This window comes from Schistocerca piceifrons, chromosome 3, assembly GCF_021461385.2.
Source record: "Schistocerca piceifrons isolate TAMUIC-IGC-003096 chromosome 3, iqSchPice1.1, whole genome shotgun sequence".
NCBI classification, from domain to species: Eukaryota; Metazoa; Arthropoda; class Insecta; order Orthoptera; family Acrididae; genus Schistocerca; species Schistocerca piceifrons.
The window spans coordinates 344546513-344572617 of NC_060140.1; the positions used below are offsets into that span (position 1 = coordinate 344546513).

Below are 26105 nucleotides of genomic sequence, written 5' to 3' on the forward strand. Positions count from 1 at the left end.
AAATTTATTTGCTGGTCGGTTTCGGAAACTTATATTTTTCCATTATCATTACTGAATATTATGCCAGAACGACTCCATACCACATAAAAGATCCGTCGGTATAAGTTCCAGAAAAAGCTAGCACCTTAATTTAGTTAGTGCTCAGTTATGATGCCACCGTAAAGTAGTGTGCTATAAAACGAACAAATTTAACAGAGTGCCATTTCGATTTGAAATGGGTTGGGAATGTTCTATGATTTTATATTGAAAGTTCTACGGACGGCGAAGGATTGTAAACTGAGCGCATTGAGGAGGCTTGTAAACTGAGTACGTTGAGGTAAGAAACTATGGTCGGAAATTAATATTTACAAAAAGTCGCTTTAAGGTAGTCACCACGAGTTTAACATAATTGTTTGAAAGCAGGTTACCACAGGTGCTGTTAAGGCTGTACAATTATGTAATGTAGTTACAATCTTTTACAAAACTAAAAGTGAATTACTTATTGCTTCTGTTAAAAGTTATATAGTTTCGAGTAGAAACAGTTTTGGTTTCACAGCACGTTTGCACAAAATTTAAAGTAGTTAAAGGGTATCTCTATAATTTCTGTGTGTGTGTGTTTTGATGTAAAGATATGACAATTTTATCTGTATACAGATGCTTGCAAAACAGATTTTTTTTCTACTATCAGATGTTACTTACGATGTAACGAAGCCAGAATTTAACAGTGATAACTATTCATTTTGCAACATAGTCACATCTGATATCTGCGGGAAAAAAATTCGTGTTGCAAGTATCATTTGTGTAAAGATAAAAATGTGACATCTTTACATTCAGATACTCTTCGACTTGTTTAAATATTGTGAAAATGTGCTGTGAAGGTAAAATTATTTCAATGTATGTAAATATTTTTACACATACTGTACCTAGAAACGACATCACCAATGCTGGAACAGTAAATAATATTACTTTTTATCTTAGTTTTTTAAAGAATTGCAGCTACATTTACAACACAATGGGACTTTACAGACTGGCCCTCTTCATACTTATAGCATTTAAACGTTTCCAAAGTAATCCGATACAATCTCCCGTCCCCCACAAAAAAACTAAAAAATAAAAATCATATTTGATGACTGTAATATTTCTGAGCGATGTTATCTACAAAACATTTGGACTTCCTTAACGAATTCTTCAGCAACTAAGTTCAGAAGTTTAGTTGGGATTACGCATGGAACCTTTATTATAACGCATTTTTTTGCGTTTTCGGATAACGTGAAAGATAAAAACCAATTAAACCATAGAAACGTACTTTAGAGTGCCAAACATTGAACATTGACCTACAGCTTAAACGTCATGATGACTGGTCTGAGTGTTAAAAGAAAAGAAGCATATAACGTAATAGAATTACAGTCATAAAACCACTGGTTCCAATCTCCGTACAGCACACTTTTTTAAATTCCACATTTATTAACAAATAGAAATGTTAAATAACAAATACTGAAGCACAACTACTGGTGGTATAGAAACAAATTAAAATTTGATCCGGAAAGCGATATTATTTTTGTTTAAGGAGAAGAAATGTATACATAAATAAGACTGTTCAATCCCTGGGAATAAAAAACTATTTGGTTTTATATTCGACGTTTCTCATTTTTGTACCAAATTTCGAGTTATTTCCATTTTCATGGGAATAGTAATTAAAAATAATACTATTTTATTTTTGTTGAAAATTAAAATTCATTATTTATTAATTAACATTTCCATGCTTAATAAATACAGAGTTCAAAAAAGATTTAAAAAAAACGTGCTAGTAGCGAGATTCAAACTATCGACTTACAGATTACAATCCTATTACACATCCTGAACTACCAACGAGTCCATTAATAAGTATCAAATGTTTTGTACTTTACAGCGCTGGTATGTCTTCTAATCTTCAAAGGGTATTTTTTAAATTGCTTTAGGAAATTATGTGCATGAACTGATCTCCGATTACGTCCCATAAATGTTCGATTAGGATTCATTGTCGGGCAATTTGGATGGCCAAATCATTCGTTCGGATTGTCGAGAATGTTCTTCAAACCACTCGCGAACCGTTGTGCCCGTGTTATGACATCGTTGTTTGAGAACATGAAGTTCATGAGAGGCTACAAACGGTCTCCAAGTAGCCGAACATGACCATTTCTAGTTAATGAAAGGTTCAGTAGGACCTGAGGACCCAGTCCATTCCATGTCAACACGGCCAACACCATTATGGAGCCACCACCGTCTTGCACAGTGCCTTGTTGATAACTTGGGTCCAAGGCTTCGTGCGGTCTGCACCACACTCGAACCCCACCATCAGCTCTTACCAACTGAAATCGGGATTCATTTGACCAGGCCACGGAATTCCAATCGCCTAGGGTCCAACCGGTATGATCTCTAGCCCAGGAGAGGCGCTGCAGGCGATGTCTTGCTGTTAGCGAAGGCACTCACGTCAGTCGTCTCCTGTCGTAGCTTATTAACGCCAAATTTTACAACATAGTCCTAACGGATTCGTTCGTCGTACGTCCCACATAGATTTCTGTGGTTATTTCACGAAGTGTTGCTTGTGTGTTAGCACTGACAACTCTAAGCAAACGCTTTGCTCTCGGTCGTTAAGTGAAGGCCGTCGGCCACAGCGTTGTCCGTTGTGCCTGAAATTTGGTATTCTCGGCACGCTCTTGACACTGTGGATGTCGCAGTATAGAACTCCCTAACGATTTCCGGAAGGCAATGTCTCATGCGTCTAGCTCCAACAACCATTCCACGTTCAAAGTGTATTTATTCCCGTCGTGCGGCAATAACCACGTCGGAAATCTATCACATGAGTACAGATGGCAGCTCCGCCAATGCACTGCCCTTTTATACTTTGTGCGCGCGTTACTACCGCCATCTCTATAATTTCATATCACTATTTCATGACTTTTGGCACCTTAGTGTATATCACATCGCAATTTGCCCACGTACACTTAAAAGGATCAGTGTTAACATATTTTGAAACAATGATGGAAAATTGATGACAGACACTTGAAGATGAGGACCCAGGGCCCGAAATGCATCGTGCATCGGAAGAAAATCACGACTACTGACAGACGGCAGATCGTTGTCTTACAATTTTACGAAAGCAACACGATTACTGCAACAGCACTGTCCATAGTGAACAAAATTATAAGGATATTTAGATTTACTGACACAGACAATTTACACATTATAAGACCACTAAAGTTCACAGCATCTGTTGAAAGTGAGGAACCCGATGTGAACAAGTGTTTGTTAATGCATATTCTTCCATACTTAAAGTCTATTACACAAACAAATCTTTGTTGAGAACCTTGGCGAGCACTCTGTAGTTTGAACGAGCCAGTTTCTCGTGGTTTCTAAGCATGGTGACAGATTTCTTCCAATTAGTATGAGGCATATTGTGAAAATTGTCTGTGTTCATTCGTTTACTTTCTAGGCTTTACACCCTCCTGCACCATAGACAGTGGATAGAGAGGGACTTTTTTTTAAGGCAGCGTCAGAAACATCGAAGCGTCAGTTATTGCCAAGCAAATATACGAAACTGCAAACTGTGGAACTGCGTTTCCGGGTCACAGACTATTTTTAAATAAAATAACAATCCATTTTGATTGTAAACATAAATCCCTTTCCTCCGTTGCATATCGAATAGAATTCAAATTGGAAATGATTATACAATGGAGGGGCTCATTATTTTTCGTTATCCCCTTGCTGCACAACAGATATTAAAGAGGGGCCTGTGCAAATCGTCTCTTTTTTATGCAATTGTCCGCTGGAGTGTTTTATGAATAGACAGTGAGAGAAAGAATGTCTGTAGTCATGTACGAAGCTAATGTGAAAATTTCTATATCCATTTATTGAACTGCAGACGGAAGTTTGATAGCTCAGTCTTACCCGAGAATACCGATACTTAAAAGAATGGTTACACACGCATTCATATTCGAAGAAAAATGAATCTTCAACTTTTTACCGCAGAACACGGACGCTAATTTTGTAAGGGGTGCTGAGGAGCAATTCTTGCCTTGGAACGGTGAGAACTTATTCATTTACTAGGTTACAGAACTGTTGTTTGGGTGTAGCGTAGGAGTTGTCGCACTGCTTCGGCTACGAATGTTCGCATCGAATTAAACAAATCATATCTAACATTGAGCGAGTTTCAAGTGGTAACTGAATTGGCAGCACGCGTAGCTGAAAAACCTTTTTCCCGACAACAGTCGGAGGAACGGTAGCAGAGTGTTTGAGAACAAGAGGAGTAGTTCTACAATGTTAGAATTCTTTTGAAAGTCTTGATGCTACGCTGATTTTATTAATTAATAAGTAACGATGCGTTATAAATGTACACCAAGTTAATAAGTCACAAATACTTAATGCTGTTTGAGTCTTATTTAGCGTAGCTTTCTTATTTTCAACTTCCTCTTTACTGAGGCTGTATGTAGACCGAAATAGCCGAAATAGGAATTGCCTTCCACAAGCCTTCTGCTACCGCCTAATGTCTTACAGTTCAGCTGGTAGGCATAGCTTCCCTGCTAACTAATGGACAAAAAAAGAGACCGACGCGATAACGCGTGAAGGACGAGCACTCATTGAAAACAGGCACCAGCGGCCAGCTAGTAGTCTCTCTTAAGACGCAGCAACTACAAAATCTGGCGAACACTGGAACCAGCACCACATTTTTAATCAAAAGCAGCACGATTCGTATTGATTACTGCTGAGAAGATGCTATTTCTTCCTTTGAATCACGGTATTTCGTATTGGTCTTACCGCTAACACACTGACTAGTACTCTACGCTTGTGCACGAATCATGTCGCCAGACCTTGGAAAATTTTATTGTTGACTTCCAAGTCGTAGACAGGACACTGATATTTATTGCTGCTTTATTACGTAATCACACGACTGGCATGATAGCAGTTAACATTCCAACATATTACATTGAACAAGTTGACTTTGCTCAGCGCCCATTTAGGAATATCATTCGACGAGCTCTTATTGCGTTGTACATAATGAATGTATTTAAGTACAGTATGAATATGGTGACTACAATTCAAAACGAGCCTTATATATTCCAGACGAAATTGTACACTACCGTCAAGTACTTACTAATAATCTACTCGTCCAGCCGTATTACATCCACATTAAAATAAATGGCAAATACATACAGTTTAAACCAGTTTTTCAGTAAAATCGCAGATCTCAGGGGATCAGGGCAATAGTGGCCATGTTGGAGAAAGTCAATTTTGTGTATTGGACTGGTAGTCGCAATCAGACATTTGCTTTTCGGAGCTAATATTCTGCACGTAAGCCTTCCGGAAGGCAGAAATGTTAGCAGCATTTTATTACAACGGTGTGACCATAGAGATCTGCCTCTGTTTGATTAGGACAGGGAAGGGAAACAATCTTGCCGAAACTAGCATCCATACATCCTCCTGTTATCATATAAGAAACACAGAGAAAACCGAAACTAGAAGGCCCAGTCGAAGTGTGCCCCCTGTGTTTTCTGTTTATCAATCTAGAAATGTTCCCCAATATTATGCTATGTGGAGGTTTTGGCTTTCTCTTCCATGTTTTGTCATTTGGCCACTCGAGGCTATTCTTCCCATTTTGCCTTCCTCTGTGATAACGTGTTTTCACCACCTGGTGTCCTCTTGATTACTTTTTCTTACTTTTCATGTCTTCTCTCAACCACAGTTGTTATTTAGTTTTTTAATATTTCAAATAAAATTTATTTCTAGAATTATGGTAACTCTAGTAGGCCTACGCTTTAAAACCTCGTTTAAGACTAAAGAAACCTATTATTGGGTAACACTCAAGGTTTTGGTATATTTCCAATGTCCAGTAACTGATAGAGAATCTTAGGTATGGTGCTGAAGCTGTAAGTGACCTGTTAAGGGTACATGCACGGAAATTACTAGAGGAAAGAACGTACTTTTTGTGGAAGTCTCTTGGGAAAGTTTACATAGCAGCATAAACAGATTGGTGATCCATTGAAGATTAAAACAAAGGAACGAATAATAGCGTTAGAATGTTCTCTTCGCTGCTTTTGAAGCATATCAGTCGTAACTGCCAAACTCAACTCTTGGCTATACAGCAGCGGCTGTCACAGTGAAACAAAAGGTACATTAATAACGAAGGAATGTTTTATCATGGTCCCAATACGTATTAATTGAGACAGGTATCAAAGAACTTTTTCCTGTGGTGTAGCTTCCTTGAAAGAGATTATGATTCTTTTTTACGCATTTGTCCAAGAATGTTATTTTGATGCGCGAGCATCAGGGTGATTTTAGGGTGATTTCAATCCCATACTTATGTTTTAATCATCATTATAAGAAACCTCTCGGAAGGACAACTACCTATTCAATGTAGAACACGTCGAAAAATACGGATATCTCTTTCCATTAAAACTGAAATATAAATGGTCGTTAACATAAAGAACACCACTACATACACATTCGTGTCTATTGCGTATCAGAAGAGCGATCTTGGTAGGTACTCCACAGGAGCATACCACTTCGACAGAACAATGCTTACTGCGGTGTTCAAACTACCCTTCTGATTAAAACACCTTCACTAACCCATGCCACGTAGTTCGTCGCAACTGACCTGATGTGATTTTCATGTTTCGACTGTTCAGACTACGAATAGCATGCGGCGGTCCTTTCGATTACATTCATCCTTATTTACATCTCTCATTACTCTTAATAACACATATTTAAATACAGATGGCGAATCTTCCTAAACAAAATAACGAATTTTTGTGTGTCTCTTATGCAGAATGGTAATTGTAATTCCATCGCTGCCAATATTCATCGACAAAATTTGTCTCACACACTGAGGTAATAAGTGGAACGTTTACTCCATACTGAATGATGGCTGGTCTGAACTGATTGTGTGGGAATGATTTGAGAAGTTTTCTTGGTGTCACACTTTCATTGTTGTACGTTGGTTGGTTGGTTGGTTGTTTCGGGGAAGGAGACCAGACAGCGAGGTCATCGGTCTCATCGGATTAGGGAAGGACAGGGAAGGAAGTCGGCCGTGCCCTTTGAAAGGAACCATCCCGGCATTTGCCTGGAGCGATTTAGGGAAATCACGGAAAACCTAAATCAGGATGGCCGGACGCGGGTGTTGTACGTTGATGAAGACATTATCCAGATATCGGAAGACTAATTCTTTTGCCATTTAGCAGATCTAAATGATCTGCATGTTTAGCATTGTAGACTAGGTGGAAATCGGTCAGTTCTATACAGTCTCGCAGAGGCTTCCCAATATATGGTAGTGCCTGACTTTAAGACCTTACTGAAAGGACTGTCCCAAAGGTTTGTAGATACTGATCACAGTGACTTTGCGAAGCTTAATTGTCAGGGAAAATACATGTCTTATTTTGAAATCTGTATGTTGCGACTTAATATACAGGGTGATTCATATTAATGTTTAAGAAACCCCGAAGCGACTTAGAGGACACTGAGACAAATAACTGAATACAAGGCACGCAGGGCCACAAATGTCGAGAAATACCCCGAAAAACGGTTCAAATGGCTCTAAGCACTATGGGACTTAACTGCTGAGGTCATCAGTCCCCTAGAACTTAGAACGACTTAAACCTAACTAACCTAAGGACATCACACACATCCATGCCCGAGGCAGGATTCGAACCTGCGACCGTAGCAGCAGCACGGTTCCGGACTGAAGCGCCTAGAACCGCTCGGCCACAATGGCCGGCGATACGCCAGAAGTGTATGACAGATGTTGAACATGTGATGTCACCGGATGACGTAGCTCGCTGCACGTGCAGCAGTGGCACCTGTAAGTCTGTCGCAGCTCATCATCCCAACTCAAGTAAAGTTTTCACCTCGGTGTGGCCCCGGGCATACAGCCGCGACTTTAGCGCACGGGAGTCGCGGATCTAGTCTTGCGTCTGGCAGACAGTATTTCTTTGCATTGCATTAAGGAATCACGTTTTTACATGGAGATAAGATTTATTATTTTATTTGCCGGTCTCACGAACTCTGCTGATTAACTGCAAAGTACAGTACAGTAAATGACCTATGTGTTCTTTACTAAACGAAGTCTAGAAACAAAAAAAAAGAGGGGACAAAAGGAAGAAACATAGAATTAGAACAGCTTTTGATTGGTTGCAGCGAGGACAGTAATTTTGTAACTTCTACGTTTACAACAGATCACATCTACAAAGAGTGTTCGGAAACGGAGTAGCCTATCGGAGCGTGCGTGTCACTGCCCCCTACCGGCGAGGGAGGATCGACAAGCCGAGTCACTGCACGTGCGGCTGGGTACGTCGTCTGATGAAGTCACATGTTCAGTACTTGTCAAGCACTTTTGGTTTGTTTCCCGACATTTGCGGCTCCATGTGCCTTCTACTAAATAACTTGTCTCAGCGCCATCTACGTAGCTTCAGGGTTTCTTAAACGTTTAGAAGAGTTACCTTGTATGTAGCATTTCCGTACAACTCACCATTGTATAGTATGTATTGTATTGTATGTAAACAGGGGGCCTAGAAACGTCCACAACCCCACGACGACTACCGCAGTCCACTGCATCCCTCCACCGACCACACCGAACCACTCTTTCAGCGTTATTGTGCGGTTCAGCCCCTGGTTGACAATGAAATGAAATCAATACCCTTAGCTGCATACAGGCGCTGATATAAGTCAACGGGGACAGTTGAAAATGTGTGCCCCGACGGGACTCGAATCCGAGACCTCCTGCTTACATGCCAGACGCTCTATCCATCTGAGCCACCAAGGACACAGAGGATAGTGCGACTGCAGGGACTTATCTCTGGCACGCCTCACATGAGACCCCACATTCGCAACTTATTGTCCTGCACTATATTAAAAGTGACGCTGCCCTTCATACTAATTACTCGTGGCTTTACTGCCGATTCCCGTAAGAGTTCGGGCACTGTTTGTGCATCCGCACAGAAGAATATGGTCAAATGGCCGGTGAGCCTTAATATATATATATATATATATATATATATATATATATATATATATATATATATATATATATATATATCTGAAGATGGTATCTGTTCTTTCGGGCATGTCCGGAAGAACAGACACCATATCCATATAAGTATATAGTTTTGGCAATACCGTCCATGACCTTCCTCTTCTGTGTGGATGCACACATATTTCCAGATCTTTCATGGGACTTGGTAAGAATGTCTTCCACGAGTAATGAGTATAGTGGGTTAAAATGGCTCTAAGCACTATGGGACTTAACATCTGAGGTGGCTCTGAGTACTATGGGACTTAACATCTTAGGTCATCAGTCCCCTAGAACTTAGAACTACTTAAACCTAACTAACCTAAGAACATCACACACATCCATGCCCGAGGCAGGATTCGAACCTGCGACCGTAGAAGTTCCGCGGTTCCGGACTGAAGCGCCTGACATCTGAGGTCATCAGTCCCCTAGACTTAGAACTACATAAACCTAATTAACCTAAGGACAACACATACATCCATGCCCGAGTCAGGATTAGAACTTGCGGCCTTAGCAGCAGCGCGGTTCCGGACGGAAGCGCCTAGAACCGCTCTACCACAGCGGCCGGCAGTGTGTTGGGTAGGGACACTATGAATGTAGGGTGTGGACATATAAGGTGAGAATGTGGGTCTCGTGGGAGGTGTGTGCGAGGTAGTCCTTGGAGTCGCACTATCATCTGTGCCCTTGGTGGCTCAGATGGATAGAGCGTCTGCCACGTAAGCAGGAGATCCCGGGTTCGAGTCCCGGTCGGGGCACACATTTTCAACTGTCCCCGTTGACTTATATCAACTCCTGTATGCAGCTAAGGGTATTCATTTCATTGTGAGTTCTAAATAGCGTTTTCCATAATCCACCAGGCACGCACCTCAAGTTACGGAAACCGTAATGGTTCGAAATTGGGGGTTCATATCGTTTAGATATCAGAGAAATTGGAAAGAATGCCGGAACAAGCAATCAGCCACAACTTCCACCTCTTTCAAAATTCAACAAATTAGCTAACAGGATTTGATCTTCCCTGCGGTGAATGGTCGAGACTCAACAGCTTCCGAACTGAAGAGGAAGGTATGTCCGCAACCTGAAGAAGGGGGCTTGCTGTTAAAGTTCTGAATATAACTGTTGTGGAAAGGAAATCTCAATAAGAGAACTGTCTATTCCATGCATTTAAAGGTGCTCTGAACGGTTTGGATGAAGTGATACCACATGGTAACCTCTCGTTACCAAATGTAAACCTTAACAAGTAAATACTTGTGAATTTTCTGTATGTCGTACGGTAATAACAATAATAATAAGTTCACTGACAAACTGTTGTACTCTACTAGGGCGTCTGATTTACAAGAAGTGAGCATGCTCGAAAGTGGCGGACTGCCGTACGCGATCAGCAATTAGTATATCACTTTACGCAAGAGATTTCACTGTACAAATAGATATCAATCGCTGATTCACTCATTACTAGAAACTTTGTTTTTGTATACCACTGGCCATATTAAATATCGAAAGTCCTCCACCCACAGCAGCATTTCATATGGGTATAACGTAGCACCCGCATGTCCTGCAAATTATGTAACGTATATAATCACACCCACGCTACCGTTTGCTTTCACTTTCAAAATGCAACTTCCGTAGCGTGAAGCCTGCACCAATACTTCATACACATTTTGTTCTGCTTATTTTGTTGTGCTTTGTTTGTGCTTCGCCGGACTTCTATGAATTGTGTTCTATTTAATGGAAATGACTGCAGATATAGGCTGCACTGAAGCGCGAAAGAAACTGGAATAGGTATGCCTAATCAAATACAGAAATATGTAAGCAGGCAGAATACAGCGCTGCGGTCGGCAACTCCTATATAAGACAACAAGTATCTGGCGCAGTTCGGTTACTGCTGCTACAATGGCAGGTTATCAAGATTTAAGTGAGTTTGAACGTGGTGGTTTAGTCGGCGCACCAGCGATGGGACACAACATTTCCGAGGTAGCGATGAAGTGGGGATTTTCCTGTACAACCATTTCATGAGTGTACCGTGAATATCAGGAATCAGGTAAAACATCAAATCTCCGACAACGCTGCGCCTAGAGAAAGATCCTGCAAGAACGGGACCAACGTCGATTGAAGAGAACAGTTCAACTGACAGAAGTGCAACCCTTCAGCAAATTGCTGCAGATTTCAGTGCTGGGCCATCAACAAGTGTCAGCGTGCGGACCATTGAACGGAACTTACATCGAAATGGGCTTTTGGAGCCGAAGACCCGCTCGTGTACCCTTGATGACTGCACAGCACAAAGCTTTACGCTTCTCCTGGGCCCGTCAGCACCGGTATTGGCTGTTGATGACTGAAAACATGTTGTCTGGTCGGACGAGTCTCGTTTGAAATTGTATCGAGCGGATGGACGTGAAATGCTATGGAGACAACTCATGAATCAGTGGACCCTGCATGTTAGCAGTGGACTGTTCAAGCTGGTGGAGGCTCTGTAATGGTGTGGGGCGTGTGCAGTTGGAGTGATATGGTATCCCTGATACGTCTAGATACGACTCTGACAGGTGACACGTACTAAAGCATCCTGTCTGATCACCTGCATTCATTCATGTGCACTGTGTATTACGACGGACTTTGGCAATTCCAACAGAACAATGCGACAACCCACACGTCCATAGTTGCTATAGAGTGGCTCCAGGAATACTCTTCTGAGTGTAAACACTTCCGTTGGCCACCATACTCGCCAGACATGGACATTATTGAGCATATCTGGGATGTTTTGCAACATGCTGTTCAAAAGAGATCTCCACCCCGTCGTATTCTTACGGATTTATGGATAGCCCTGCAGGATTCATGGTGTCAGTTCCTTCCAGCACTACTTCAGACATTAGTCGAATCGATGCTACGTTGCGTTGCGGCACTTCTGCGTGCTCTCGAGGACCCTACGCGATATTAAGCAGGTGTATCAGTTCCTTTGGCTCATCAGCTTATATTACTCATACTTCTTAACGTGACTTACTCTTCACTGTTGTGGTACTGCTATAACAAACTCTGCTACCTTTAACTCTAATTACCACGAGCCACTTCCTATTTGTTGTACACCAGGCATACAACGTAACCCGATAAATTAACTAAGGCTTAGTGAATATCTTAATTTGGCAGTGTCGTGTGCAATTTACAAAACAGTGATAAGAGTTGTACTCAGAAACACACATTTTCCAGCACTTTACACGCAAATGCGTCACTGGTGAGACACTTCTAGCGTGGGTCCAGTTTTTTAATAAGGTGGCTACTGTACATAATTATTTCGTTTTCAAAGCTCTATATTTTCCAAAATATTACATTTGCAAATATGATTGATACATGAATAGAACCGTATGCTCACCAAGTTTGCATTTTGCACCGTTTCAGTCTTCTCAGATCAGAAAAACGGCCCGTACAGCTTCATCTCTGACATTAACCTTCCGCGATTCTCGTTTATGCGCTACAATTCCATTAGGCTTTTCAGTGCCCCATACTCTCACAGTGTGGCTTTTAACCATTCCAAATAAATCGAAGGCTACTTCGTCTCTGAATATAAGCTTGGTGACGAAATTTTCATCCTCAAGTGCTTCCTGGATTGTGATGCAAAACTGAAGGCGCCAGCCATAACCTTCGAACTTTAATTGTTACATGACCTGCAGATGGTACGGTTTGAACTGTGACCGCCGTCCCAAAATCTTCCACATAATTTGCTGCGGTTTGGACACGTACGAAATTTTCACTCACCCTTTCCATGGCTGCATCTAAAAACTTAGTCGATCAGTACTTTTCTGTTTACAGAGAATCAGTGTCCCACAATTGTCGATATCAACGCACAGTGGTCTGTTTACTTGGCGGTTCTTTTTCATAATTCCATCTGAATTCGTTCTGCACTCTTGTAACAGATAAAAATCTATCATATTCCAACACATAAAAAGTGTTTCGTTGTTTTGTCACCATTGTGTCAAGACATTGTACTCGTAACACCAAGTGGAGGTCACAATGTAAACTCGGTGAGTTTACAATTCTGTTTGTGCATCAATCATATTTGCACATGGTGTGTTAGGTCGTAATTATGGAACTGCTCAATCCGATCTCAGGGTTGCATCAATTCGTTACACAAATTCTCCACGTACTTTTGTCCCATATTAAGATTCGTATGCGCCGTCAGTCTCATTACCGCATCCCTCTAAACCTCACAGTATTCACAGTTACTATGTTTTGTTCATTCAAATTATTTGGGAGATACCCTCTCCTGTTCAATATTTCTTCTAGACTGCATTTAACGGTAACAGAAAAGTGTTTACTATCACTAAAGGCCCATAAACGATCGATGTATCACTAGCCATTACAGTAACGATATCGCCTGCAGTCCGTCGGTCGCTTCCACCCTGCTACACACGAGCGATGTATCAAACAGTTTCAACCAGTATTTCAAATATCGATGACCCATTAAGCGGTATAGAAAATCAACTGTTATACTTAGGGGGAGATCCGTACACAGACTAATAATTGCAACAAAAATAAAAGAAATGCGAGTTCATTTTATCAAACTCGTTTTGACGTTGTGGGTTATGTTACAGAATATATTACATTTTTCGTGGACGCCAAGTGTGTTGTGAATATCTTTAAGGTTCAAATGGCTCTGAGCACTATGGGACTTAACTTCTGAGGTCATCAGTCCCCTAGAACTTAGAACTACTTAAACCTAACTAACCTAAGGACATCACAAACATCCATGCCCGAGGCAGGATTCGAACCTGCGACCGTAGCGGTCACGCGGTTCCAAACTGAAGCGCTTAGAACCGCACGGCCACACCGGCCGGCCTATCTTTAAGGTAATATTTTGTAAATATACCTTAAAATCCTCGATTCCTTTCTCATTTATTATTCATGTCGTGTAACCACAAGCATTTACGCTATGTTTCTGTGATCTCAATGTGTGTATAAAAATTCTAACAATCACAGTATTTATGGTTTCCGTAACACTTATTGTAATTAATGTGACGGAGAGAGAAATTATATGAAACGGCGAGAAAACGAAAGTTATCTCTGCAGTAGCTACTGCACACCTTTAAAAATTTGACTCAGCTTTCTCAGTTAATATTAGCTACTTCGGTTTAGATGTTAAAAAGTTGAATAAAGCGTCAAGTTGTTCATTAATACCATCTGGAGGCCTATATGTTTTGATTATTACTATTAACTTTCCACTAGTCTACGACACAAATGGTTCAAATGGCTCTGAGCACTATGGGACTTAACATCTGTGGTCATCAGTCCCCTAGTAATTACAACTACTTAAACGTAACTAACCTAAGGACATCAGACACATCCATGCCCGAGGCAGGATTCGAACCTACGACATAAATTTCAGGATGGTAATCATTGTAAGATCTGAACATGGTTTTGTTTTAAATTTTGTATCCCTTATTAATGTAAATGGCAACTCCTCATTCGTCTTCAGTTTTCAGTGGCCCGTGATTCCTGAATAACTCTATAAATTCAAACGGAAAATCCTTCCTTCAAAGGGCCATGGCGAAACAAAACAAAACTCCAGAACCACTTAATAGCTAAACCAATGTATCGCAGCTAGCAGCCACGTTGCCACACACGATCTTCGGCGATTCGTCGAGTTACTTGGGACATATGAGCGATCAGTGGTCGATCACTGCGGTACGACATATGGTCACGGACGGGCAACCTATGGACAGATTGTGCGAATAACAGATGAGAAACAATTGCTCAGATCCTAAGAGGATCAACTTTTCCACGAATTTGAGTGAAAATTATTTTAAAAGATGAAATTGTTGATCGGGAAGCATAGTGTGGTGCCTCCAGCCACCTAACTGGTAACGTTTTCTTTCATCACACACAATGACTTCCTTTCCAAAACGTGATTTCTGAGCATTTTGTTTGTCTATTGAGGGCAGATGACTTTGATGAGCTTTTGTAGAGGCTCAAGTTTATGTCGTTGTTGACGACGAGAGGCGACGGAGAAAGGGTGACACCCAGTGCGAGCACGTAACCTGCGCCTTTCGAATAGCACGCAAAGAAATTGTGGACGAGTGACCCTTTGAGACTAACGTCTGCATCTTGTGGGCGAACCACATAACCTTATTCGATGCAGAGAGATTTGGTATTTAACACATGAGTTTGGCTCAGTCTGCGACCGGAAACTTTAAGTCAATGTGTCTTCTCCCCTCGCCATTCAAGCATTCGTGAGGAAAATCAGCTGGATTCGTAGCGACAGTCTCCGCGTCGAGCATCACTATACTGGAGAGTTATGTCCTCAATAATGAAGATGCGTACATTCACTCGGATAGTGAAGAAAACGGCACGAAAACTAAATTTGTGTTGCGTGATCTAGAGTTTGTAGGAGTGGTGGTGGTGGTGGTGGTTAGTGTTTAACGTCCCGTCGACAACGAGGTCATTAGAGACGGAGCGCAAGCTCGGGTTAGGGAAGGATTGGGAAGGAAATCGGCCGTGCCCTTTCAAAGGAACCATCCCGGCATTTGCCTGAAAAGATTTAGGGAAATCACGGAAAACCTAAATCAGGATGGCCGGAGACGGGATTGAACCGTCGTCCTCCCGAATGCGAGTCCAGTGTGCTAACCACTGCGCCACCTCGCTCGGTTTTGTAGGAGTCAAACGAAGGGCCCCACCACGCTAATGCGCGGATAGCAGGTCTGATGTAGGAAACATGATGCTGCTGTGCTTCAGGCCCAAAAAATATACTGTGGTTTGTCGTCTGCAGATGCTCTATATTTTTTGTTCTTCGAGGTCACAGCAGTGAACTCATAAACACACTTCACATCTCTCGTGGTTATAATGTGTGGAAGACGGCAGCAGACGTAAGTAGACCGGCAGCGGTTAAGTGTGGTGGCGTGCGTGATCAATCAAAGGTGCTTTATGGCTTATGCAGTGCTGTTAGGTCTTTTGCGCTATCGTCACTTACACCGTTTGCTGTCGGCGTACTGAAGCACGTCATGCAAAAGGCAGATGAAAAAGACAGACATCTGCTGCCCAAATGGTGAAGCCATAGTCATGCTTTTGTAGACTGATCCTGCCACTACATCGTATGATTACTTGGCGGGGCGAACAGATGGGCTTCAGTGTAGCGCTCAAAGTTTAGTGTTAGTGTCTGTCGCCGTAATCGTAAGCTACGCCAGTGCTATGACTACCGGCTTCATAACCCTATAGATGTCAAAAATTTAACTGCCGAAGTGAATGTGTAATGTTTGTAGTACATTATTAACTACCCATTTTTCGTCGCATTTGACGAAGACAAATTTAATTTTCACATTTCTTAAGATTTCTGCAAACTCATATAACTGCTATGACGTATTATTAATATGGTCATTTTTTCTTTAGCATATGTAAATTCATCATTGAAATCAGTTCCGTGGGAGTGAAGTTAACCTATTACTCTGTTAGTCATCATAAATATATGCGCATTTACTGGGGGATTAAAACTATATATCCTCGTATGTCAATAATCATTTTAAAAGCAATTTCGTTTCGTATTCCGAAGGAAGTGGCAGCAAAGCAGATTACATATTGAAATTTCACTTACTTCAGTGAGAGTCAAGTCGTTAAAAATTCATGCGATTTTGAGACCACCAAGATCACAAACAAATTAGAGTTTAGTTACGAACCAGTACTGACAAGTTTTATTGACACGGGTGTGACCCCCTATACTATGCAATTTGTTTTTGATGCAAAAGTAGCGTTAAGTAAATCAAATATCATTTATTTATCACCCTCTCCCACGTGGTCTGAGATCGCTTTTTGTACATCCCGTGAGCAGAGGGTATTCCTGGTAAACGGTAAACAACCTTTGGAAACATTTCATAGAATCTCGTTTCCTTTTTCCATGATCCCAAAAAAAGTATAACTAACTTATCACTGAACGTAACTAAAGATCTATAAGCAAGTGACGAAAAAGATAAGAAGATCAAAAGGAAAAGAATTTTTAACAAAATCTGCAAGAAGAAAGAATGGCGCGGGGTTGGGTGGGGAAAGGGGGAGTGACGAAATGGGCAACATTGCACAGTGATCAAAAAGTTACTTTTTTTGAGAGGAACAAGGTTCAGATACCCGTCCAGTCAAAATCTTTCAGTTTTCCTGCGTAAAACATTATAGCACAATGGTAGCATGGTTCCCTCAATGAAGCCGGCCCCTGTGGCCGAGCGGTTCTAGGCGCTTCAGTCCGGAACCGCGCAACTGCTACGGTCGCAGGTCCGAGTCCTGCCTCGGGCCTGGATGTCTATGATTTCCTTAGGTTAGTTAGGTTTAAGTACGCTACTGGCCACTACAATTGCTACACCAAGAACAAATGCAGATGATAAACGGGTATTCGTTGGACAAATATATTGTACTAGAACTGATATGTGATTACATTTTCACGCAATTTGGGTGCATAGATAGCGCAAAAGACCTAACAGCACTGCATAAGCCATAAAGCACCTTTGATTGATCACGCACGCCACCACACTTAACCGCTGCCGGTCTACTTACGTCTGCTGCCGTCTTCCACACATTATTACCACGAGAGATGTGAAGTGTGTTTATGAGTTCACTGCTGTGACCTCGAAGAACAAAAAATATAGAGCATCTGCAGACGACAAATCACAGTATATTTTTTGGGCCTGAAGCACAGCAGCATCATGTTTGGATGGTGTGTACAGTTACAGCTGCCCATGCAGCTTCAACACGATACCACAGTTCATCAAGAGTAGTGACTGGCGTATTGTGACGAGCCAGTTGCTCGGCCACCATTGACCAGACGTTTTCAGTTGGTGAGAGATCTGGAGAATGTGCTGGCCAGGGCAGCAGTCAAACATTTTCTCTATCCAGAAAGGCCCTTACAGTACCTGCAATATGCGGTCGTGTATTATCCTGCTGAAATGTAGGGTTTAGCAGGGATCGAATGAAGGGTACAGCCACGGGTGGTAACACATCTGAAATGTAACGTCCGCTGTTCAAAGTGCCGTCAATGCGAGCAAGAGGTGACCGAGACGTGTAACTAATGGCGCCCCATACCATCACGCCAGGTGATACGCCAGTATGGCGATGACGAATACACGCTTCCAATGTACGTTCACCGCGATGTCGCCAAACACCGATGCGACCATCATGATGCTGTAAACAGAACCTGGATTCATCCGAAAAAATGACATTTTCCCATTCGTGCACCCAGGTTCGTCGTTGAGTACACCATCGCAGGCGCTCCTGTCTGCGATGCAGCGTCAAGGCTAACCGCAGCCATGGTCTCCGAGCTGATAGTCCATGCTGCTGCAAACGTCGTCGAACTGTTCGTGCAGATGGTTGTTGTCTTGCAAACGTCCCCGTCTGTTGACTCAAGGATCGAGACGTGGCTGCACGATCCGTTACAGCTATGCGGATAAGATGCCTGTCATCTCGACTGCTAGTGATACGAGGCCGTTGGGATCCAGCACCCTCCTGAACCCACCGATTCCATATTGTGCTAACAGTCATTGGATCTCGACCAACGCGAGCAGCAATGTCGCGATACGATAAACCGCAATGGCGATAGGCTACAATCCGACCTTCATCAAAGTCGAAAACGTAATGGTACGCATTTCTCCTCCTTACACGAGGCATCACAACAACGTTTCACCAGGCAACGCCGGCCAACTGCTGTTTGTGTATGAGAAATCGTTTGAAAACTTTCCTCATGTCAGCACGTTGTAGGTGTCGCCACTGGCGCCAACCTTATGTGAATGCTCTGAAACGCTAATCATTTGCATATCACAACATCTTCTTCCTGTCGGTTAAATATCGCGTCTGTAGCACGCCATCTTCGTGGTGTAGCAATTTTAATGGCCAGTAGTGTAGTTCTAAGTTCTAGGGGACTGGTGGCCTCAGATGTCAAGACTCATAGTGCTCAGAGCCATTTGAACCCTCAATAAAATCGTATAACGTAATTCCTCCAACTGTATTACTGGCTCCTATGACCCACCTGTCTTCGCAGCGTTTAATTATCTTAGAGCACCTCTTGTTCTTTCACAGACTTGAAAAAATATCACGAGTGCTCAGCAGATGCAAACTCACGACAAGTGATTCCTGGAGCTGATAGTAGCGTCTACGGCAATGGCGGCGCTTGACGGTCCAAATGAGTTTCAAGACGGGATAAACAAAAGAATATAGAAAAGAAAACTTGAGCACGAGGCACAGAACAAGCATATAACCACGTGAAGCTGTCAGAAAAAATTATCCTTTGGGATGTTGTTCATCTCGCTCGTCACGTTAGCTTGAATGTCGGTTATGTCGTCAGAGCATTGACCCATCATATGAATTTTTGCACTTTGACGTTTTGCGGTGGGTTAATATTGATAATGCCAGATCTTGTTAAGTTTGATCATTGGTTCTAGAACAGAATTTCAGTCAAGTCTCGGAACGTATCCACGCTTGTTCGGGAGACAAGGTGTGAGGGACAAACTTTGGACACACTTTTCTCTTCTTCAAAACGTTCTGGAGAATGTGGAATGTCCTGAACACTTGATTTAAAACTGTTGCTCCATTGCGATTTGTGACACACCAACGTTGACACACTATCTCCGCACGTGCACTACGCAACACTGCTTGCTCACAACTGATGGGGGCTGATCGATTTCACAATTGTTGTTTAAACTTGTTAGTTCAAGCTACCACCGCAGTTACTGCGATGATGTCGCTTTTACGCCAGTCATAAAATCCGTCTCGGAACTTTTTGGGAAGACATTGTGTAATAAGCTTATAGATGTTGCAGCCCTCCTTATTTTCCGTGCTTGCTAAGAAAAATTGGGGGTGAATTCCGCTTTTTGCGAAATACAGCTTGATTAGTTTTCCTGTACTCAAACATGTTTCAGCACTTCCTGTGCTGTCTGTACGAGTTTTATTTGTTTTCTTTCCCACATTATGCGTATGTTGGTAGTTTTAATCTCCCATGCATTCTGCAATTTGTCGTGGTGTTTTTCCTTTGATTTTCCTTGAACCTGCTGACGGAAATAGTGATAGACTGCGTAATAGGCTATCTGTGGCCTTGTCTGTGCTTCCTCCACGTTTAAACAGTTTCAGTGTACTCTCTTCTTCATACAGACAGATGCACTCAGTTTGCGATTCGGAGATATTCTTCTTGATTCCCATGCACTTGCATAGTCCAATATGATAAAGCACCAGCTTATTCCGCACATTTTGTTCTCAAACACCTGAGTCAGATTTTCCTTAAAGTGTGGATATGAAGGTGAAGTTCTGTTGCGTGGCTAGGTTATTCTCATCTGGCCCCACTTGCGTTTTTCTAGTGGATTTAAATGTAAAGTATTATCTGCGAGAGACCTTTCGAGACAGAAGGGGCTCTCGCTGCCGACGATATTGTTCGAAGGACACCGCGGTCATTCGAACGAGCAAAACATATGAATTACGTGTGTCTCAATTCATTCGTGTAATTCTTTCGAATGGACGCCACTTTGGCGAATTTCGTATCCCTAACCCACCCCAATAGTCCAACAGGGGAAAGGGCATCTACAGTTTAATGCGAAACCACGTATCCTTCGTAGCGCATCTTCGCATAATTGAGAACAGAAGATTTAGTTAAAGGTAGACCGACATATTCTCTGGTACGAGCGGGGTTTGTTGGCAAGGCCTTTCGTTTTCCAGGCACACGCTTCATCATTACTCCACCAGATACGACGAGTCGTACATAAATTCGTGCGTCTGTGTAATGTCTGCACTGAAAAGGGTTACGTCACGTTGGTGAACTGCAATGAATACAGCACCTTGCTCAGGTAATTAAGCTTTAAAAATGTGCGTCTGCATGCAGTTTTAGCGTCTCCAGCAAACTAATGGCGAACATGAAAATCTCAAATTGATGTATCAGTTGTCTTCTTTTATTCTTGGGCCCAAAGCAGTATTAAATTTCTTGAACGAAGTCAAGCTCCTGCGTGAAGATCTTTTTAAAATTTGGAATGTAGGATTTATTTAATTTCATTTGATCTGAGATTAACCAATTTTGCCGCTTTGGCTTATCATGCGAGATCACAGAAATTACATACGTGCTTATAGCATTTAATGCTGCACGTAGCAAGCAGTGTGAAACGAACAACTCGTATTGCCGTCCATAATAAGAAAGCTTATGTATATGTTAAACTCTTTTCCTGATGTCGCAAACGTAGCCGAGGTCGCTAGCTTACGCCTATCCAGTGGTGCTCGACTCGGAGGTAGCCAGTTCAAATACTGGTGGTAGTTGAAATTTTCATTGTCAGTATTTCGCCACAAGGGGAGGATAGGTTTAAGATTAAAGTTGCTAACAACCAGTTTCCACCAAGGTCCTGATTTATTTTCAGATCTCTGCGCAGTGCCTCGTAAAGTGAGGACAAGCGATACTATTGATGGTGATCTGTCCGTCGGACAAGGAAGAAGAACCCGGCAGTTCACTTGGTGCTGCTCGGGAGGCTAAGCCGACACCGGATATTCCCCTCTCCCTTCTCTCATCATCGAAAAAGACAAACGTAAGACCACACTATAAACACCCGTTACCATCACGAACACTCAGTAAATGCACTTAAGACACTACTCTCGCACAGAAGGCAAAGAGTGGCCACTATTCGCTGTAAAAGGAAACCCTTTCCGATAAGGTGGCTGAACAAGGCCTCCGTCTGTCCTAGCGAACAGTGTCATACTACTTTTTCTTAACTGTCTGAAGTCACTTGATAGTGCCCAAAGGGCCGACAGTGACTAAGCGCAGATGAAATGAAGTAAATTGTCTATTTCAAGCGAAAGCAATCTCTGGTAGGGAAATCATTTATTAAATGTTGAACAAAAAAAGCAAACTGCGTTTTTGTCCCACTAATATTTCTTTATTTCGAGCCTGTTTCCTACTAGTTGGGCCACCGTTAGGAAACAGCTGACTAGCGCTCAAGAAAGACACTAATATGTAGGAAACCAAGCATTAGAGACAAAGATATTGTCAACATAACAGAATCTTCGGTCGTGTCGTGATGTGAGAGATGTCAAATCGAAAGTTATTCTCTCATGTTGTGCGTTAGGCGTGTTAAATTACAGTTTTAAATTGTAGAATAACGTGCTTAATGCCTATGTGTATTGGCAGCATCTTTGTTTGTAACGTTTGGTTTCCCACACACTAGTGTCTCTTGTGAACGACAGGTAGTTGAAGAGTAAATGGAAAAAGTTCAAAGTGCCAAATCTCACATTTGTCAGGAGAATCAAGGAACAATGTACGGTATCCCTTCTTGTGTATAACTTGTTTGTGTCAAAGAAACTGAGAAGGTATTCTGACATAATAGAATCACCAAGCCCATCTCATTACTGTAAAAATAATGAGGCAAATTAGAAAATAAATAATTTATTAAGAATGTTCTAGGTGCCATACCGAGGAACTGACTGGTTCCTAGTGCCAGTAAGAAGTTTTATTTCATGTGTAATACAGAGGTACCACCTTTTAGTTGGATAATACAAGTACAGAAATACAGCAGTAATATTTTACTATTAGAAATGTAGCCAACAACAACTATGTCTCATTTCTTTCAAATTTTTTAGAAGGGAGTAACAAAAACAAATCCAGGAAAAGAAGTCTCAGTATTGACTTCTGTTTCATACAAAACTCCATTCTTGGGTTTAGATGGTGCAAAGTTTACTGCAAAACTCCCTGTGCCGTTGAGGAAGAAATGGCAACATCATTAAGAGGTCTTTCTGTTTCGTATTTCATAAACGTGGCTGGTCTTTCAGACGAAGTACGGTATGGCATACATGACTCATGGTCTTTCCTCTTTTGAATACATTGACATTTTTTCTAGTCTTCTGTTTGGATTAAGAATTTTTTCTAGCTATTTGAAAAGAGTACGACACACTTCGATCATACAGCATTTGGAAATCTTACACTCTTGCAATGACTACAAATTTCGGCAGCACCCTTAAAACAAAAGACGACAGTTGTTTGCAGTGGCATTGCGTGGAGTGGGTTCATAGCGGTAGCTGAGTCAACAATTTTGTGCAAATCTTGTGGAACAAAGAAAAGCCTTACCTCTGATTCTTCGTCTCCTAGCAATTGGAAAATCCCGTCGCAACTCAAAAATCTGTGCCCACTCACCAGAAACTTGTGTCTTGAAATCGTCTCGGGCTCAATTGGGTACCATTGCGTGACATAAGGACCAGACGTGAGCTAGTAATGATTTGAAACATTCTGTGCATGGTATGGCACTTGGATCAAGTGTAGCGACATGCAACGGAGTACCGGGAAAGCAACAGCACTGAAGACGCGTTTTGTGAAAAAATTCCAGTTAGAACGTTTTCCATTTCCTCCATTCAATTCTTTCCTGACGATGGCCCAGTAAGTCGAAGACCGGTTCGAAATAAGTACTAGCAGAACAAAAAGGCAGTTTATTTGTTTGCCAACAAATAATACATTGAAATTGTTCTCCCAAGAAGTGACGAATGAATCCAAAATATGAAAATTACTTATTCCATCAAAATGATGCATTTGTATGTGTTCAACATCCTTAGGGGCTTGTCTCGTCAACACACAAACACACTGTGTGTTCCAGAAGGACCGTAAGCACAAGATGAGATCGTAGCATGTACAGAGGGATAAAGGCTCATTTTTGGCCGCGATGTGTAGAAGAGGGGCAAAGGTGAGTCAGAATTAGCCTCTGCCATGCACTGTGCAGTGGCTTGCCGAGGACATTCGCAGAAGGCTGGCGAGTGTAGCCGCGTGCGCACTCACCGGCGGGGCACGTGGAGCTGCAGCAAGCGGCGCGGCCGCAACGAACCGGCGGTGTCGACCATCGCGCACACACTGCGGCCGGGCCGCAGCCGCCACCGCCACCGCCGCTTCTGCCAGGGAACGGGACTGCGCATGCGCGAGCGACAGTCGCCGCTCCCGTGACCCGCTACCGCGCAGAGCCGCATCGCGCCCTTGTTTTGGCCAGACCACTCCTCCCGGCCACGGACCGTCGCGGCCGGCCTTCGCTTCCGGCTACCTCCCCATTGATACGCGCGTTACTCAGGCCATTTTTACACGGTACGGATTTTGCTTCAGCGGTCACTGCCAGTTGCAGCGGCTGATGTATCTTTACTATTTACGGTACAAGGCACGCCCTACAATCTAATACATAATGATGAAATGTATTCGAAAATTGCCAATACGCTACCAACAAAGTTACACAAGATAAACCACCTGAAACTGCACCGTAGATATTGCAGAAATGTTTTTGTGCAAACAAACTTTTGTAAATGGAACAGTGCCTATTGACATTAACAGACTTGAGTAAAAGCTGGAGGATTGGAGGAAGACACTAGAAGAAAGAGGGATGAAAATTAGCAGGACAAAGTCAGAATATTTAGCACTGAATATGCAGATGAGGTCTTGCAAGATCCAGGATGATGAGCCGAAATCGGCATGCAAATTTAAATACCTGGGGTCGTACTTACAGAGGGACGGAGGACTGGAAAGCGAGATACAACACCGAATAAATTGCGGTTGGAACAACTGGAGGAAAATGAGTGGAGTGTTGTGTGACAAGAAGGTGATCATTGGGTTGGAAGGGAAAGAGTAAAAGTCGGTAGTAAGGCCTGTTATGATATACGACGCAGAGACATGGCCAATCACAGTAGCCCAGGAAAGGAAGATGGAAGTGGCGGAAATGAGGATGCTGAGGTGGATGAGTGGGGTAACAAGGAAGGACAGGATTAGAAATGAATTTGTTAGAGGAGCTGTGAAAGTGGGACCCATGGGAAAAAAGATACTAGAGAGCAGACTAAGGCGGTACGGACACTTACAGAGAAAAGGGGAAGAGTATATCGGAAACAGAGTTGAAGATATAAAGATTGAAGGAACAAGAAGGAGAGGAAAACCGAAGATGAGGTGGAAGGATAAGATATCCGGGGACCTAAGGGAGAAAGGATGGAAGAAGGAAGTGGCAATGGATAGAGAACTATGGAGGAGAAGGATCCGGAAGAGCAACGCCGACGCTGCGTGATGTGGGACGAGGCGACGATAAAGAAGAAGAAGAAGAGTGCCTGTTGACATTAACAGACTAAAATTAGGATAAATTAGAATGTCAATGGTGTTTTTTGCAGGATTGTAGTGCCAGCCGTTTACGATATACAGTAATTTTTTTTTTTTAAGATTCCACACTTCACTTGTTTGCGCCATTCAACCTGTGTAGTTGCTACTTGCTAGGGTTACAGGGTGCACATACAAACACGTACAATATGTTCCTTGAGTGCAATGGGACTTGCTAGTCAGCGTGTGACAGTCCAAGCACTAGGTCGTGAGTGGACGGTGGACGGTGGGATTTAGAAATGTAGAAGAAGCCGATATGCTCATGGTGTATGGATAACGTAGGAAGAATACAGTTTGTTCTTTGTACGGTGTATGCGGCAAGATATCCCGATAGACGTCAACCATCTCGGCAGTGATTTATCAACGTCTTCAACCAGTTACGTGAAAGCAGTAGTGTAAGACCTAGACAGCGTAGCAGAAAAAACAAGTGATGACAGAAGAAGAGGAAATGAATGTTCTCGCTGCTTTTGCAGTTGACAAGAACGTTATCTACAGCGAAATCGCACGGGTAAGCGACATGAGTCGGCAAGTGTCTTGCTCGTTCTCCATCGACATAGGTTCCATCGATTATGAGAATCACTTCTGTACATCGGCGTTAAGACAGGACACTCCAGGGGTATCATGTATCTTGTTTAGTGATGAAGTCACATATAGCAGTAACGGCCGGGCAAACCGCCGGAACATGCACTATTGGTCTGTTGACAATCCCAGTTGCCTTCTCAGTTGGAATGTCAGCGTCCTTGGAGTGTAAACGTGTGGTGTGGGATAGTGAACCATCAGCTCACAGGCCCGTCTTTTATAGATAGAACACTGAACGCGCACAAGTATCGCAGCCTGCTAACAGACCATCTTCAGCGGATACTAGAAGACGTTCCTCTGCAGAGTAGTAGGAACCTGTAGTGCCAACATGACGGCTTTCCAGCCGATAGTGCCGGAAGTACTACAGCATGTCTTCACGAATTGTTTCAAACCGTCGGGTTGGACGAAGAGGACCTGTGCTTTGTTCTGTCCTTTCCC

General features: G+C 42.5%; 1 protein-coding gene and 1 non-coding gene across 2 annotated transcripts in view; one reads left to right on the forward strand and one right to left on the reverse strand.

Moving 5' to 3' along the window:
* LOC124788647 (heparan sulfate 2-O-sulfotransferase pipe) overlaps positions 1–23932 on the reverse strand; it is a 278514-nt gene extending 254582 nt beyond the window's left edge. The window contains exon 1 of the mRNA XM_047255922.1: positions 23748–23932. Coding sequence (XP_047111878.1) covers positions 23748–23932 — 185 coding nt within the window. The remainder of the gene's footprint in view (positions 1–23747) is intronic.
* Trnat-cgu lies at positions 9697–9771 on the forward strand. The gene has a single exon. It is a non-coding gene; the product is annotated as a tRNA-Thr (tRNA).
* Positions 23933–26105: the final 2173 nt, after the last annotated feature.